We start from the raw sequence: 16,386 nt of genomic DNA, 5'->3' as shown, positions 1-16,386 counted from the left end.
TCGTCATCCACTCACCCACTCACCATTTATTCACCCATCTACTTACCAACCCACCCATCCACCCACTCATCTACCCAACACTCGCTTACCCACTCACCTTCCCACCTCCTCTACTATTCAGCCGCACACAAAACTCATCCACCTGCTGTAAATGTGTATTTGTGTGTTATGGTCATTGTGAATGTGCGAGTGCAGCTCCCCCCCCCCCCCCGCGGTCCTATGTTTAGACACTGCCAGCTCGTGATGCCCCCCCCCTGTGTCGGAGCCTCTCCCTGTGTGTGCACGTTTCAATGTCACCAGTGTCACACGGTGCCTCCACCGCCCCCCCCTGCCCCCCCAGCTAACTGCAGTGATGATGACCCCCTGTAACATTGCGCTATCAGAATGGTGCAGATAGCAACTGTGCAAATTATTTTATATGTCGCCGCAGTGTTATAGACAACGCCCAGCGGTCGCGCGTTCGCTGCTCATTGTACAGGTTTGCAGTTAGAATCCCAGAAGCCGCCCTGGTTAATGGGATCTTTAACGTCCCTCCCCTCACTTCTCCTCAGGGCTGGCGGGAGGGACTCAAATCTCACCCACACGCGCCCGCACCATGAAGGACTACGAACAGGTGGGCGTCCCGCCTTCTTCCCGTCCCTTCCCTCCCCCTCATCCCCCACCACACGCAACATCTCCGACCACCACAAAAACTCCCCGTGACCCACCATCACGATACACACAACAGGTCACTCTTGCGACTCATCGTGGTCTCTTGAGTTCTCACCTGGCTAAGGAAACTAAAATAAATAAACATCTCCCTCTGTTAACTCCGCATCACCCACCGTCACATCGCTGCCTCCGAGCCAGCGCCCTCACCTCCTGTCCCCCGACACGCTCCGTGCTGGTGTCTCTTACCACGTACATAATTGATGCGGCTAAGAGCTCTCCCCGGGCAGCTGCTCCCAGGATGCCGTGCAGCTCAGGTTTCATGGAGTGGCGACCGGGTCACCGCTGCCGCCGCCCGGCCCTCGTTTGCACCGTCTCAGCCGCGCCTGCTCTGGGCTGTGGCCAGGCCGCAGCCATAGGAATGTGGAATTTTCACCGCCGGTTTAGTGCCGGTGCCAGAGATCGGCGCCAGACCGAGCTCGTTTGAGTATGGGGGAAATTATTGAAATTCTTTTGACGGCGCCACCACTGATGGTTGAAATGGCGCGCGCGTACGGGTCTCCGGCATGCCGTGCCGTTATTCAGCTGCCAAAACGCCAACTGCGCGCTGAGGCCGGCTCCAAGCGTCCCGGCTTCACCGCCGCGCCGTATCGGTACAACGCGAGCCGCAGGGAGAGGTTATGCACCTGCCACTGCCCGGTTGAGTTTCGTCCGTCCCTATTAATAAATGTCCCCCTCCCCAAGTGCACCCCCACCCTGCGGTATTTGCGGATACGGTTTGTCCTTCCGTGCTGGGCGGCGGCTGCGGTGGTGGCAGGCGAAAGGGGTGGGGGCCGTGGTGGTGGCACGAGGAGGTGGTGGCGGTGGTGACAGAGAAACGGGGTAGGGGGTGCGATTGTGGTGGTGGCAGGAGGAGGAAGTGGTGGTGTTGGTAGCCACGATGATGGTGCTGGTAGTTTTGGAAATGAGGATGGTGGCTACGGTGGTGATGGCAGGAGTATGGAGTGGTGGTATTGGTTGCGCTGCTGATGGTGACGGAAATGATAATGATAGCGGCAGTGGTTTCAGTGGCGGTGGTGGTGGCGGGAAGAGGAGGGTGTAGGAGCGGTTGATCACCGTGCCCCTCACGACCGGACACTGCCGGATGAGAAACTTCCGATCCGGAACTTTCACCGTGCCGGCTCAAGCACGCGGCCCCCGCTGCTTCTGTCTTAGATCGGTTTGCGTGACGTCAGCGGGGGAAAGGACGCGAGTGGTTTATCGACGATCGAAACCGTTCACTCCCGTCCCGGCGATCTTGCAAATTGAGGGATGTCCTGGATTAATTTTAAGATGCACAGCCCTTTTTCAATCCACTGTTGGATCAATGCCTTCCCACTCCGTGTCGGTTGTACAAATTGCGTGACCATACTTCGCCACTACTCATGTTAGCCTTGGCCAGTAACTGAATTCGGGTCACTGGATGGAAACACATTATAACCCCCGTATATTTGAAAATAGCTCATACTAGTTTCGACTGGAAATGTTTACAGTCCAAGCTTGAATATACCTGTGGGTTATCAAGTTTGTTCCTGCTCATGATAATCATTCTAACGAGCCATTGTTACATATTGGTTGTTTGACTGAGCTTGTAACCCCTGCTTTTATGAGCCACAAAAGAAGGAGGATTGGTCCTTGGGGCATAGGGAGGGTGAGGAGGCATTCTTAGGGCCCATGACGGGTCATGGATGATGTTGGAGAGGTGGTAGTTGGGGCCCACATAAGGGTAAGGGATGATGTTTCGTGAGTTCAGATGAGGTGAGGGGTGGCGTTGGTGCCCAGGCGTTGGTTCCGCCGCCTCTCACCACCGGCGTCTCTCCCCCACCCCCCCCCCACCGCCTCCTGCATCCGTCGGTCTTTTCCCCGTGCAGCAAATAGCGGAGCTAAAGAAGGAGAACTTCAGCCTGAAGCTGCGCATCTACTTCCTGGAAGAACGCGTGCAGGAAGGCTGCGATGGCGCCACGGAAGATGTCTACCGGACGGTGAGGCTTGTGCTGCCGCTCTGGCAACATCCGGCCGTGCCAGCGCCCGTGGCTGCCTTTCTGTCGTCATTGCCACGACCGGTCGTGCTGTGTTTCCACGGTTTCTTGGCAACATGACCCAAGCCTTTGCCGGTCCAGGCTATGGCCTGGTATGGATCGTTGCTCGTTGCTATAGATTGATGCTTGTTGCTATGGGCGGATGTGTGGTCTTATTCCCTCTTGTTTGTCCCTCTGCCCCCTTCCCCATCGCCTCAAAAGCCAGGAATGAAAATCATGCACATGCATGGATTCTGCACTGCTTTCCAATGTGCGTTGTCTTCGTTGTCGTATGGTTGACTGTATACGCGTGAGCATAGACTGTGTGTGTGTGTCTGTGCCAGGGGGTGTGGTTGATATACTCCACTCTGAACCCAGTGACCCGAGTTCGAGTTCCGCCCACGAACAACAGTGACGAATATTTGGCACCCCAAGGTCAACTCAGCCTGAAATTAGTACTTAGTACTGGGTGAACGTCAGCACTGGAGAGACGAAGGCGGTTGGATGTGGTGCTTGCCACCCACCCCCTCGTGTCCCGTCACGGCCTTCATAGGTGCTTGCTCACAGCACTTGCCTCAACAGTCTGTTAAAGGCTATACGGGGGATCTTTGTCATTGTCCTTACTACAGAACATCGAGCTCAAGGTGGAGGTGGAGAGCCTCAAGAGAGACCTAAGGGAGAAGCAGAATCTGCTCGTCAAGGCCTCGTATGTCTCGCACACACACACACACACACGTACATACACGTGCGTACACAGACACAAACATTATCCGTGTAGCCTACAAAGGCGGTTGGTGTAAGTGTTCTTAGCGAACGTCTATGAAGACTGACATGGCTAACCACGGCACTCTGATTCCCCACACTACAACAGCCGCCATTGGCCACTGCGGTGATGTCACCACAGCGCTTGTGCCACGCTAGGTACACCTTGAGGCCACGTGAAGTGTCGAAGGCTTGCTGGCAGGAGGTCACGGGACAGACCCAGGTGCCATGGGTTAACTGATTGAGATGACTGCCAGTTGCACCATCTGTGCTCCCTACTGTTACAACTTTCTGCGTTTTAGCCACCTGGCACTCTGCTCGTTGTTGTGAGCATCACTACTTTGCCCTCCATTGTTGCAGGAGGGCAACTGGCTTCAACTGCTCAGTAGTGTCCTTTACGAGCCTCCTCCACAGAGGCCGAACTTGACACCGCTGGTATCGGTCATCGGAAGTCCACTCAGCTCTATGTGCTCCTGTGCCGCGTCAGCCCGTCTCCTCTCTAGCCCGTATTAAGAATGACAGATACACACACACACACTCTTGCACACACATTCAGGTGCTCAGGCACGCACATGCACATGCAGGCAAATGTTAAGGGCAGCACTGCCCTGGTTGGGGCAGCGCTCTGCTCCGTAATCCCCACCGCAGTCACGGCTCTTCTGCTACAATACACCGGCACGCGCCACGAGACAGGCGCCGAGCGCCAACCACAACAACACGTGGCAGCAATTAGCTCAGAGGTCATCCGTGTTTTTCCTTAGTGAGCAATTAATATCTTAACATTTATTATTCTTTGTTCGCCCGACAACCTCGAGCGGGAATAACGAACGATTACCTGGAACGCGCCGACAGACCGGCGGACGGTTGCCGGGTGGGCCGTCCGGGCCGGCGGGCCCCCCCGTGACCCATAGCGCCCTGCCGGCATGGCCTCCCGGGTGCCGGCTGCCACGGGGTCGGCTATTAAGCTGCGCCGGGGCGCTCGCGGCTGGGCCGTCGCTCGGGGTGGCTTGGGGGGGGGGGGTTATTGCTGGTGCCGGTGGGAAGAACCCTTTGAGGGCTGCCACTTGGGGACAATACAGAGAGAGTGCAGGCCAGGTACTGCATTACCACTCGGCAGATAAAGAAACCGATTGGCTACATTACGACGACATCCCAAACAGCTGCTGTTTAACAGCCATGTGAATGAGACGACGACTCTGCAAGTACCGATCACTCCGCCGCTCATCCCTACGGTGATTGTATGAATTATGATTTACTTATTCATAAAGCCTGTCTTTGTCAGGTAAAAGTTTTAAATAAATATAACAATGCACCTGATATGATTGTTTACAGTTTTGATTTATGATCAGACATTAACAACTACAAAAATTGGTATTTTTCTGCAAAAAAACACAAATTATTTACGACTTACTATAGATTATATCCCAGTTTGTCCTGTGTTGTCCTATTACGTTAAATGTAGGTTCCATGTCTCGGGTGCAGTGGTAGTGCTGTGAGCTGTCCAGTCGCTTGCTGTCCATGGTTACTACCGCCCCCCCAATCCCCCCTGTGGCTCGGACGCTGATCGCTATCCTTGTGTTGCCCCCTCCCAAACGCCCGACCTAAACCCCGTACAGCAACGCGGTGGAGACGTTGGCTGGGAGCAGAGAGGCAGAGATCTCGCGATTGCATCAGCAGGCGCGTCAGGAGATGCAGCAGCTGCAGGGGCAGCTGCGCAAGCTGCAGGAGGTACGCACCAGCGTTTATGTGACAGCTCTGTCCGCCTGTCAAGTGTCCCTCTGCCTATGACAGGTGGGCCACTGTAACTGTCGTAAAGATGATCAAGTATAAACGAAATTTAAGTTAAACAGTTGCATTGCTTGCTGGGCCTTGCCTTAAAGAAACCCGGCCACATTGAGATGTGATCAAACGTAGATGCTGCCGTGGATTGGGGCCGCCCCGTGGTGAGCGAGTCGTGGCTCTACGTGTTCTGTCGGTACCAGGAGTTGGAGCAGGGCCGGGAGGAGCTGGGCCACATGGCCAGGCTGGCGCAAGCGGAGAGGGAGCGCGGCCTGGAGCTGGAGGCTGAGCTCGGGGAGCTCCGTGCATCGCACCAGCAGCAGCTGCAACAGTTGCAGCTGCAGCAGCAGTCCTCATTGTCACCACCGCCGTACCAGCCGCAGGGACAACAGCAGCAACAGCTCCAGCAGCTAGCACACGGGCGTGAGGCCCATACAGGAAGGAGGTCCGTGGCGGTCGGGCCTAATGACAGGTGTGTGTGTGTACCATGGTACCCTGTCACAGAGCATTACTCATAGAGAACACCTGTCCATAATACATTCTCATATAGCACTTATCATAGCATGCCTGAACACAGGATGCCTAAACGTTAATACGGGCCTGGGTTGTATTGGACCAAAACATCCCACTGCTCAGAAATTGCCTGCAAATCACTCAATTGGGATTACACCCACCGCAGCAAAATTGCCCCCGACTGCAAAAACTTGCCAGGACCCTCTTGAAAAAGGATCTTGAGACTCAGCTGAGGCCTTCCTGGGTACACAAGTGGAACCATTATGTATGTATGTTGAACTTCGTACGAGTTGAAGTAGTTGGCCACGTCTGGCCCTCGATCCATCGGTTCCCAGCCCCTGGTTTTTAGAACAGTGTCCTTGGCCCTGGTGAAGTTAGCCTTGTGGGGAGCCGTCCCGTGCCCTGGGGTTTACAGTCAATTGTTGGTCCTGTAAATTGCGTGCATTTTAAACAAATTTGTTATTGACATTTTTACACGTTGGCTCTTTGTCCTCATCCCGCATGGCGGGCACCGTCAGTCCCGAGCGAGCCGGCGCTACCGAGGAGAGGGGTGGCCGGGCGAGCGAGGGCCCCCCGCCGCTAGCGGAGGGAGACGATGGCTCGTCGGAGGGCTGGGGGTCGGGGCCGCCCAGCCCGTGGATGCGCGTCGAGAAGCTGAAAAGGACGCTGCAGGAAAACCGTGCTACCAGCGATGTAAGTGTCGTCGCTGTCGTCAGGCTGGGCCCAGCGCGCGCCCACAAATGCATTGCTCTGATGCATTGTGGGCCTGCGCTTGCACATCTCTGTAAGTGCTTGCGAGCAGTTGCGCAATTCATAAGCGACTTGTTTCATCATCCCACGTGCATTCGTGAACTGAGATTCATTGTTGTAGTCGAGTTCTAGAGGGGACGATGATTGCGACATGGTTTCACACGCATTCAGGATTGCGTCTCCACAACTGGAAGCTTTAGAGAGCCGCTCTGGAGTGTTTTTTGGTCAACTATTCCACGTTGGCCCAGACATCTTAGAAGAGGTGTGCCTACCCACACTTTACCCCACCCACACGCGACCTGCGGATCGGTCAACCTTGGTGAACCCATGTATACAATGTACTGCTGAGCACACAGACACGGGAGGGGCAATTTAAGAAACTTACACCGTTGTTTCAACTGCCGCACCGGGAGCTTGAACCGAACCGGCGACCTCGGTCGCAAGTCGGGCGCGCCGACCATCACCGGGACACACCCCAACCCAGCAGGGCCCTCCCGAGTGGGTCCCGTGACCCGGCGAGGCTCTCCAGGGTAGAGAACATTTGGGTTTTTATTTTGAGCGTTTGGTAGCGGGCGGCGGGATGGTTAGGGTTAAATAAAGACGTTTCGCTGAATTGGGACGGAGCCCACGTTGTTGCAAGGGAGGGGCATCCCTTATCAGATAGTGGACGCTCTTGGCAGATTGCGCCCCCTAGTGGGGAAGCTTGGGTCCTCGTAGCCACGATCAATGCCTGTGACCAGTCACCCGGCATTGTACCTGATCTCGTCGGATGTCTGAAGCTAAGCAGTTTTAACCTGGTTAGTGCTGGGACGAGAATGAGAACCCCGCAGCCTGCGCGCCATGGGAAGGCACTCGCGCAGCCGTGGTGCAACCTGTGGGGTAACCCTGTACACGCTCAAGGTAGAGGTGTAGCCCTGCAATAGCTCGCTCACGCCACTGCTGGCAGAAGGGCCTCCACGAGAGGGAGCTCTGGCTGAGAGCCCCTTTCGAGGGTACTTGGCCTACTTTTCCACGCTTTAGCCCCATGCGTTACAGATTACACTCCATCCAGCCAGGCGTCTCAGGTAGGTGTGGGCGGCTCACAATCAGAAGCTTGAAAATGTAATTTCTGGCTGGGGGAGTCGGTTCGGCCCATCATCTCATTCCTCCGGAGTCGATAAAATGAGTCCTCTTTTGTGGGAAAGATCAACATTGGTTATCCTGTGGGTAGACTCGTCCTCGGCATAGGAATGTGGAATTCCCACTACTAGCTTAGAGGCTGGAAATAGAAGATGATTACCACTTAAACGTATGTAAGTTGATCTTCTTTCACACCGTACGTAGCCAAGTGCGCAAATCACCGAGACTTTTTTTCTGGATGAACCACTGCTGGATGAAGGAAACCCATGCACAACAGGGGGAGAGCATGCACACTGCACACAGAAAGGTGTTCACACAAAGTCGGGAATCAAACCCGGGCCCTTGTTGCTGTGAGGTACGAATGAGTGTCACTACGGCGCTGCTGCTGTTATATTTCACCTCGCGCGTTGACCCTTCGCTCTGACCCCCGTGTGGCGGTTTGTTGTAGGCGCTCATAAAGGACCTTCAGCGGGAGAAGGTGGAGAATCAGCAGCAGCAAGAAGTGATTAAGGTAAGAAACGTGGCTTCCATTAACGCGGCCGCTTAGCGCGTACGGTCCGCGTACCGTAAATAAATCTCTGCTCAGCAGTCGTTTCCTAAAATAATAATAACAACATTATGCTGGCCGGTCCCTCTAGACTCTAGATCCACTTCCACTTTAAGCCCGCTTAGGCTGCGCATAATGGCCATGTTCGCAGTAACTGGGGGTGGCGGTGGGAGAAAGATGGAACACGCGGGAGCGTCCCTGCAACTGTACGCGTGATGTTCGGCGCGACGTCCGACGTTTCGCCCCGCGTGCTCGGAGCGTCTCCGCGCGCTCCGTCTTGCCACTGCGTCGGGTTTCGCGACCGTGCCGCAAGGCTCTCTGTCGCGCTTTTGGGTCGTTCCGCTCGATGTCCCGACCATGGGCCGAACCGCCGAACGCTTCCACTCAGCTGTGATGCAGAGAAGCGGAGAAGCGACGTTGAAGCAGAGAAGCGAGGGGTGGGGGTGGTGGTCGTTGGAGCGGCGACGAACGGGGCACATCTGGAATCGCTTGGGGAAGGAATTTGTGGGAGATGAATGAGGCCCCGCTGTGCTGGGAGCCGTGGCGCTGGCTGGGCGCTATTTATTCTGGCGATTGCCCGGTTTGTTTGGGTAAATGGTTCCAGCGCTGCGTCGCCACCGCCGCCGCTCAAAACCATGGCTACGACGCCGTCTCCGTCGCCGCCGCCGCCCCCCGCTGGGTTGTGGGGTTACGGCCAGGACTTAGTGTCTCACCGAATATTTATTCCGGGTCGCTAATTAACTGGCGTAAGCGGCGCGTAACTATTAGTAGCCACCGCCCAAAGCGAGAGGTGTACTGGACGTGGTGTGCTGGGTGCGGAAGTATCTGGGTCATCGGTAAGCTGCAGTAGGTGGCAGGTGACTAATAGTACCAACAGCCACGGTGAGGCAGCAGGCGCTTGAGGGTGCCTGTGGGTCCTGTAACTCCTCCTCAGTGGACACGGTCCTCCCATGTGGACCCCGCCCTTAGTCTACTACCTGAATCGTTGTGTGAGAGCGTTGTACTCATTGCAGAAATGTGCTGGAGCATTGGAATAGCTGTAAAAACATCAGAGTTAAACCTTGCCAGAGGAATGTGGAATGTTGCACTTCTGGCTCAGAACCACCTGTGTAGATTAGCACGAGAGACACTTTTTCAGAGCAGAGTTATTATAATTATCAGTGACTTCTCACCAGTTACCAGGGAGATGGGAGGGAGGTGGGTGAGAGAGATGGGACAGAGGGGGGGGGGATGAATCGATGGAGGGAGGGAGTGAAATGCCACATCAGGACGAGACGCCATCCCCTCCGGACGCTGCCACTCTATTTGGCTCCGCAACTCCCCCAGGGCGAGTCTGCAGTGGCCACTGTACGAGTGTGAGAGTGCACTCCAGGGCCCCTCGGAGGAGCCTCGCACGCACTTAAGGCCCTCGCGTACGCATCCCCAGCCCCAACCCTACACGTGTGCCTGCACGAGTACGTGCATGCGTGTGACTGCCCATTGGTTATTTCCGTGCTGTGGCCATTGTTTACGGCGCGGTTCTCTTTCTCCCGGGTGGTACACTCGTGCGTGATTATCAGCGCACGGAGCTTCAGGGCTTGCGATTCCTGTGTGCGATGGGAGCGCCGTGTCGGAACGTGTCAGTTGTGTTTTATTTCACAAGGTGAAAACTCATTGGCCAGGTGTGCATGTTAATTGGCGTAAATATAATTGTCATTGTGGAGTGGTGATGCAATGGTTATCGACCCGAGTTTTATTTCCAAACCACGGCTATCAGTTGTCGAGCGGTATCTGGACTGGTATTAGGTTCCTTCACCGATTGGTACTGACCAGCATGGTGAGGTATGATCAAAGACAACCCCCTGTTACCGACACAACGTGGACGAGGCCTTCATCCAGCATTGGATTCAGAAAGAGCTGGAAACTATAACAGGGGTCCGGTCGTGTAAACCCCGACAACCCACACAGCGTGTCGAGACCCCCATCCAGCAATGGAGTGTCAGTAGGGCTTCACCTCTACGTTGAGCTATTCTCCTACAGCCCATATGGCTACAGTGCATCATATTGGAATTAATGCTTTGGTTGAAAAATATTCAAACTGTCTTGATTGTTGATGTTCTTTGTTGTCGTGAGTTGCCTTGACTGCTGGTTTACGATGTGCACTGTGTGGCTCTAAGGGCCCAGGTCTCGCTTTATAGACGAGACCTTTAGGCTCGGTGGACTTTCACGGGAAGTCCAAGTCCACGTTTATTTTCTTTAACCAACTCAAGAGACCAAGATAGGAGTCTCATTTGCGAGGGTGACCTGCGTCACGAAAATTGACAAAAGCAAAACAAATAGAAATAAAGCAGAAGAAGATACGTCTCCTGTAACGGACGTTTTCTCTGACAATTAACTTGTTGATACCAATCTGCTTACAGTCAGTGATCTCCTGCTGTTCAAACGAGCATTGAGGCATTGGTGCTCATCTCCTGTTGACAGCCCTGCAGAGCCAGTGGTGGAAATTCCAGTTTTCCTGTGACGGAGGCGTCTATCCATATGACAACCACTGTTGACTTCACTGTAAAGTGGTACCGATTTTATCGACCCATATATATGATTGGCTGATTAACCCCCAAACCAGGTTTTGATGTCACAACCCTCTGCTTGCGAGCCGCTTACTATACCGCTGAGCCTCCAAGTCGGCTAAGCCAAGGTGTCAAACGCTCGCTCGTGCCAGTAACGTAATCCCGCTCGCGGCTCGCGCTTTGCGGTGGCCGGAGGGTCCGGTGGCCGTGTTTGGCGTTCTATCTCTGGGGTCGTTACTGGGGTCGTTGTGTTGCTAGGATCGTTGCTATGGCGGCCGCGGTTCCTCCCGCTCTACCCGGGCGTGGACTCCGCCTCAGGTTGTGCGTGGTGCCGGCACTCGCTTCCTCCGGCGGCGATGAACTTGATCGAATGCGACGTTTCGGCTCGGTGATTCAGCCGCTAATTCCAAGAACGCACCTTCCTGTTGCGGGACTTATCCGCTAATCTGCTTATCCGCCGCATGAGGCCATGTGTGGTGGTTTCCACATTTAGGTACCCGATGAATTTTCGTTGTTAACGGAGCTGAGTTGGTTATTTTACCAGTGTGGCCGGGAATTGACCAAACCTCCTAATGCAGCACTGTTCTTCTGAAAAGTACAAGTTGTGGATTTAAAACGTTTGTGTGCAGGAGTCGTGACGTGTTGGTTACGTGTGTGTCCATCGACCCCGGGGTTGCCCTTGCAAACCAGATGTCCGTCCATCTCATGGAATATTCCAGGGGACATTTTAACAAACAATAAATTAACAGACCCACTGAGGTCTTCCTGGATAAGTACTTTTTGTTGGTGGAGTCGATAGGCCCGTCATCGCTATTGGCATGAGATGACACCCATCCGTGTGACCATCCAAGAACACTTCACACATTTACACAAACTACAAAAGACAATTGCTTTGAATGTCATCGGAGAGCTTGCCAACACCAATACCCAGATGTGTGTGGGTTTTTGGGCAGGACAGCCAGCGGAATAGTGTCACATGAGCATTCCAGTGTGTAAAACACATGTGGCGTTACACTGCACGCCAGTGTGGCGGGTGCAATTTCGTTACAACGCGTGGGTGTTAGAACGCAAGCACGTGGGTGTTAGAACATGAGTGCTCAACTCGTGCATCCGTATGTTACTGTACGCACATATATATCTACAGTAGAATTAATAGCGGATTACTGCCCTTTGTCAATCCTCTGCTGGATGAATGCCTACCCACGCCTTTGGCCGTAATGTGGGTTGTTTGGCCATACATCGCCATGCTGGACGGTGCCGGTTTGTTCAGACATCGCCAACGTTAGCCGCGTCCGGGAATCATTCTCAGGTCATCGCTGGGTTCACATCCCAGCGAGCCAACTCCTGTGCCAACCACCGTCGACGCAATCTGACGTGGTGAGTGGACTGGCTCGCCCAGCTTGTAGTGTTTCTCGTTCTGTTCTCGGGGCTGATGGCTTTGCATGTCTGATGCGGTCGTGGTGAAGTATGGGTGTAGGTCACTTGTCTCGGTTGGCGTCTGTGGATGCGTGGCGGAGGGGGCACAGAAAGAGGAACACGTGGAATTGGAGAACGTGAGTCATATGGAGACATAACGTTGACTGTTAGGAACATAAGCGGCCTCGCGCAGGACACGTCATCGCTAGAAGGGACGATGGCCATGGCAGGCGAGACTCGCAATGGAGCGGCATCCAAGGGCGGGAACGTGCCCGGGAGTATGCATACCGGGGAGACGGCGCTCTGGTGAAATCGTCTCGCGTGCCGGATGGAAACTGTGAGAGATGGCGACGGCTTGGGGGGGAGTGAGGCGTTCGTCCAGCAGCGGATAGAGCATGGCTGGTGATGATGAAAAGGAATTAGAAAATCATCTCCTTGCAGGACCCTCCTGAAAAAGAACCTTGGAACTCTTATTGAATAATTAATTCACGAACGATTGGTTCATGGCATCCTGGCAGCCAGCATGGATTCTCCACATCACAACAACAACAGCAGCAGCAACAACAACAGCAGCAGCAGCAATAACAACAGCAGCAGCAACAACAACAACAGCAGCAGCAGCAACAACAACAACAACAGCAGCAGCAATAACAACAGCAGCAGCAACAACAACAACAGCAGCAGCAGCAATAACAACGCTCTGAATTCATACAATGGCAGAATGCAGTCCCACGTGAGCCAAACAATATAATCAATTTGTAAATCGGATCGTAAGTCACACCGTGTAGGGGGGCGAGTTACTTCATCCCTTTCTGGGGGGTGCTGGTCAGCACACCCTGGCAAGGTCGTGGCGCCCATCCCCTGCTCCCCCCACTCCTTCATCCCTTTGAGTGTTCGGGAGGGGGGTGGGTGCTGGAGTTGCCGATGGTCGTGGTGAGGACGTTTGGAGATCCGCGTCGATACGAAACAGGAAGTGGTGAAAGGCAGAGAGACGATGTGCCATGACCCCCGGATAGATACACTGAGTGTGTTAAATAATGAAAACATTGCACTTGTAATGTCATGTGTTCACCAGCACGGTGAAGTATGGTCAAACATATGTCATGGGAAGACTTAATCCAGCACTGGATTAATGAAGGGGTGAGAATGATTATTCTAGGAAAGACTGCTTCTCAAGATTCCTTTTAAAAACGTTTTGAGTTTTTGGCCTCGTATGGGAGCAAACCCAACACAGCGTTGTTACTCTCAAACCTCCACACAGATAGATTTAATAATCCATTGCTCTACTGCCATCATGTGGCCACTTTGCTGCCCTAGCCTGCGATGTCTGCTATTCCTCGGCAGTCTCTCATCCACGTATTAACCAGACCGAAGCGTGCTAAGCTGGTGAAATCTAACGAGATCGGATACCTATCCAGGGTGTTTTTTGGGTGGTTGGGGGAATTTTAGAATTTTGTTTGCCGGGCGTTGCCGCTGCTGGTGCTGGTACGCGGAATTTTGGACAGCACTGTGGATTTTGGTTTTGACGGTGGCTCCTTCGGAACGGATTAGTGTGCATCCGTGCCGGAGGAAAGTGGGGGGGTCGTGACCTGACGGATGGATGTTATACCAGCGCCTCCGTGTCACCGCACGCCGCTGCTAGCAGGTTGGCCGGTCGGAGGGGCTAACGGCATGGGGGGGGGGGGGAGAGCGAACGAGCACTCCGCACGTCCAGCTTGCCTGGCAGGTCCGCTAAAATGGCCCCGATGACTCCGCCTTTCTGGGAACACAATGGCCAGTACCAAGTCCCGCGAGAGAGGCGGGAACGGCGAGACCGAGCCCGCTTGTTGAACATCGGATTCAGTCGGCAAACAAAGCCGCTGCGCATTTCTGGCGTGATGCATTTTCCTCCGATTGTTACCCCTTGCTCCGCATCAGCATTAGCCGAGTCTGCTCCTTGCTCTTACAGCGTTGTCACTCACACTACGCTTCCCCTTTGCTGGGAAATGGTTGGGTCCGTGGAGGGAGGGGAGGGGTGTGAGTGGAGGGGGCAGAGAACACGAGCTGCTGCTGCTGCCACATCACAGTGCTGGCCGTTTTTCTACAGTGGCGCAGAGCGGCTCACTGTACCGGCCCGCCAGGGTTGTGAGCCGGTGCGCCCTGTGGCCACCTTGTCGTGCCAGGCGGCAGCTACCCACGTGGTGCGTCAGGTGGTAGGGGACGCAGTGTGTGTGCGTGTCACGGTGTCACGTGGTACTGCACCTGGCGATATCACCACTGCCCGATAACCTGCAGTGGCACCGCAATCCGCGCCGAGCGGCACTGATCACCAAGATCCGGGTGTTGCTAAAAGAAGCGACAGCTGAGGGGGGAGAGGAAGAGTGAGGGAAGAGGAGGAGGAGGTAATTACCGCCGCTGTCTCCGCCACCACCACCACCTCGCCCTGTCCACTCGGAGTGAGCATGGGTTCAAGCTGGAGTCGGTTCGCAAGCGCTTAGGGCAACGAGGACGGCGACCTGCGTTGTCACCGGGCCTGAATCACCACCGTTGCTAGGGGGATTCACCGGATCTCTTCTCGCCGGGCTGCCACCGCTCCCCTCACCGCCCCAAGACGACGGTTGACACGGGACTGTTGGATTAGGAACACGAGCTGCACCTGCAGCGATGTCATGAGCCGGGTTGACTCAGCGGACAAGCAGGACTGTGCGGGGAGCTCAGCGGACAAGTGGGAGCTGCTGGGGGCCGCCGTGTGGAGTCAAACCCAAGGGAGGTTGCATCGGCCGAACCCTAAATTTGCCGGCGCTGTCCGGTGCAGCTCGGTGTTAGAGGAACTCGACGGAACGGACTCAAAGGCGCAAGCCCGGATCTCATTGTGGTGCCGTCACTACCGGGGCATGCGTTGTTGAGCGGCGCCATGAAGACGGGAGTCGCTGGGTGACGAGGAGAGGGATGATTTCTGCGCCACCTCATCACGAGTCGCCAATTTGCGGCGTTTCTCAGCGGGCGCCTCATTTACGAAGCCTCGTTAGCGGTTGTGTAACGAGGAGGCTCGCAGCATTCCCAATGCGCGTGCTTCGTGGGAGCCAGGTGTCTCCTTTGATGTGTTAATTTGTGTTAATTATAAACGTGGCAAGGGGTGGGGACTTCACGCGAGTGGGAGAAGGGGGTGTGGCCAACTGGCGTTCTAAACAACGACCCCTCACGCTAAAAGATTAATTTTGCACCGAGTGACAACATCCCGGGTGGATCAACCACGACACCCAACTCACTGCCCAGCGGTTACCACGTGGACGGTGTTGCCAGCCGGGTAGATGAGAGGTGCGCGTGTCAGCGAACGAGCGACTGAGCTGCCGGTGCAGGTGAACGGCTGCACGGGTGCGTAGGTCGGATCTCCTACGTTCGTCGTCTTGCTTGGGACCAATTTGGCTGACGCTTCCCGTCGGCCGTGCGTGCCATGGCGCCGATCGGCTCGTGCCGCGTGTGCGGGCGCAAGCTGCAAGGCAAGCAGCGGCGATGGCTGTTCCGGGGTCCTCACGTCCCACCAGGCCGCCCCCCCTCCTCGCCCGGCCCCCCCGGATCCCCCGCGGCCTCCCCGCGCCGCCCGGAGCTGCACGTGGCGCTGGCGCACGTGACGCGTTGCCCGGTGCGGCCCGGCGATGGCGCCTCGCCCTTCGCCTGCTCCAAGTGCGCCTTCATGCTAGAGCGCGTGTACCGCTACGACGCGGTGGGGGCGCGCGTGCAAGCGCTGTCCCTGCAGCATCTGCGCCGTCTGCTGCGTGAAAAGGAGCAGCTGGTGCAGTGCCTGCTGCACCTTTACGGCCGCACGCAGGGCCCCATCGACGGCACCATCGGTGACGACGTGGCGCTGGCGGACGCCCGCTACGACGCGCTGCTCCGTGCCGACCTGGAGCTGTCGGCGTTCGAGTGCTGGGCGGAGCCGGGACCCGACACCTCCGACGGGCCGCCATGCCGCGGCCGGCGCTGCGCCTGCTGCTCGGGACTGCGCGTGCCAGACTGGGGCTACGAGTCGGTGTGCGGCGTGCCACGCCGGCTGCAGCACGGAACCAACGTCGGTGCCGCCGCAACATTCAACGGTGCCGTTTCACCGAGCGGCGAAGAAGACGACACCGAGGATTGCTGCTCAGCGTCTCTGCTAGTCTCTGCGAGCGTGTGCAGTGACGGCGCCGGCAGCGAGGTGGCGCCGTTTCTCGCCGTGCCGGATCAGGAAGAATCGCCTTTCCGCCGAGACGATGGTAGTTTTCTGAATTCC

General features: G+C 55.7%; 1 protein-coding gene across 1 annotated transcript in view; it reads left to right on the top strand.

The window, feature by feature from the left end:
- LOC133341200 (CDK5 regulatory subunit-associated protein 2-like) overlaps positions 1–16,386 on the top strand; it is a 32,415-nt gene that overhangs the window by 13,128 nt on the left and 2,901 nt on the right. Inside the window, exons 3-9 of the mRNA XM_061549654.1 lie at positions 552–613; positions 2,559–2,669; positions 3,335–3,411; positions 5,084–5,195; positions 5,450–5,718; positions 6,278–6,452; positions 8,077–8,139. Of these exons, the coding sequence (XP_061405638.1) occupies positions 552–613; positions 2,559–2,669; positions 3,335–3,411; positions 5,084–5,195; positions 5,450–5,718; positions 6,278–6,452; positions 8,077–8,139 (869 nt within the window). The remainder of the gene's footprint in view (positions 1–551; positions 614–2,558; positions 2,670–3,334; positions 3,412–5,083; positions 5,196–5,449; positions 5,719–6,277; positions 6,453–8,076; positions 8,140–16,386) is intronic.

The sequence above is a fragment of the Lethenteron reissneri genome, chromosome 11 (genome assembly GCF_015708825.2).
Source record: "Lethenteron reissneri isolate LAM-NWPU_2019-01 chromosome 11, ASM1570882v1, whole genome shotgun sequence".
Taxonomy (NCBI): Eukaryota; Metazoa; Chordata; class Hyperoartia; order Petromyzontiformes; family Petromyzontidae; genus Lethenteron; species Lethenteron reissneri.
Note: the sequence above shows the minus strand (reverse complement) of the source record. Positions and strands in the feature narration are given on the sequence as shown.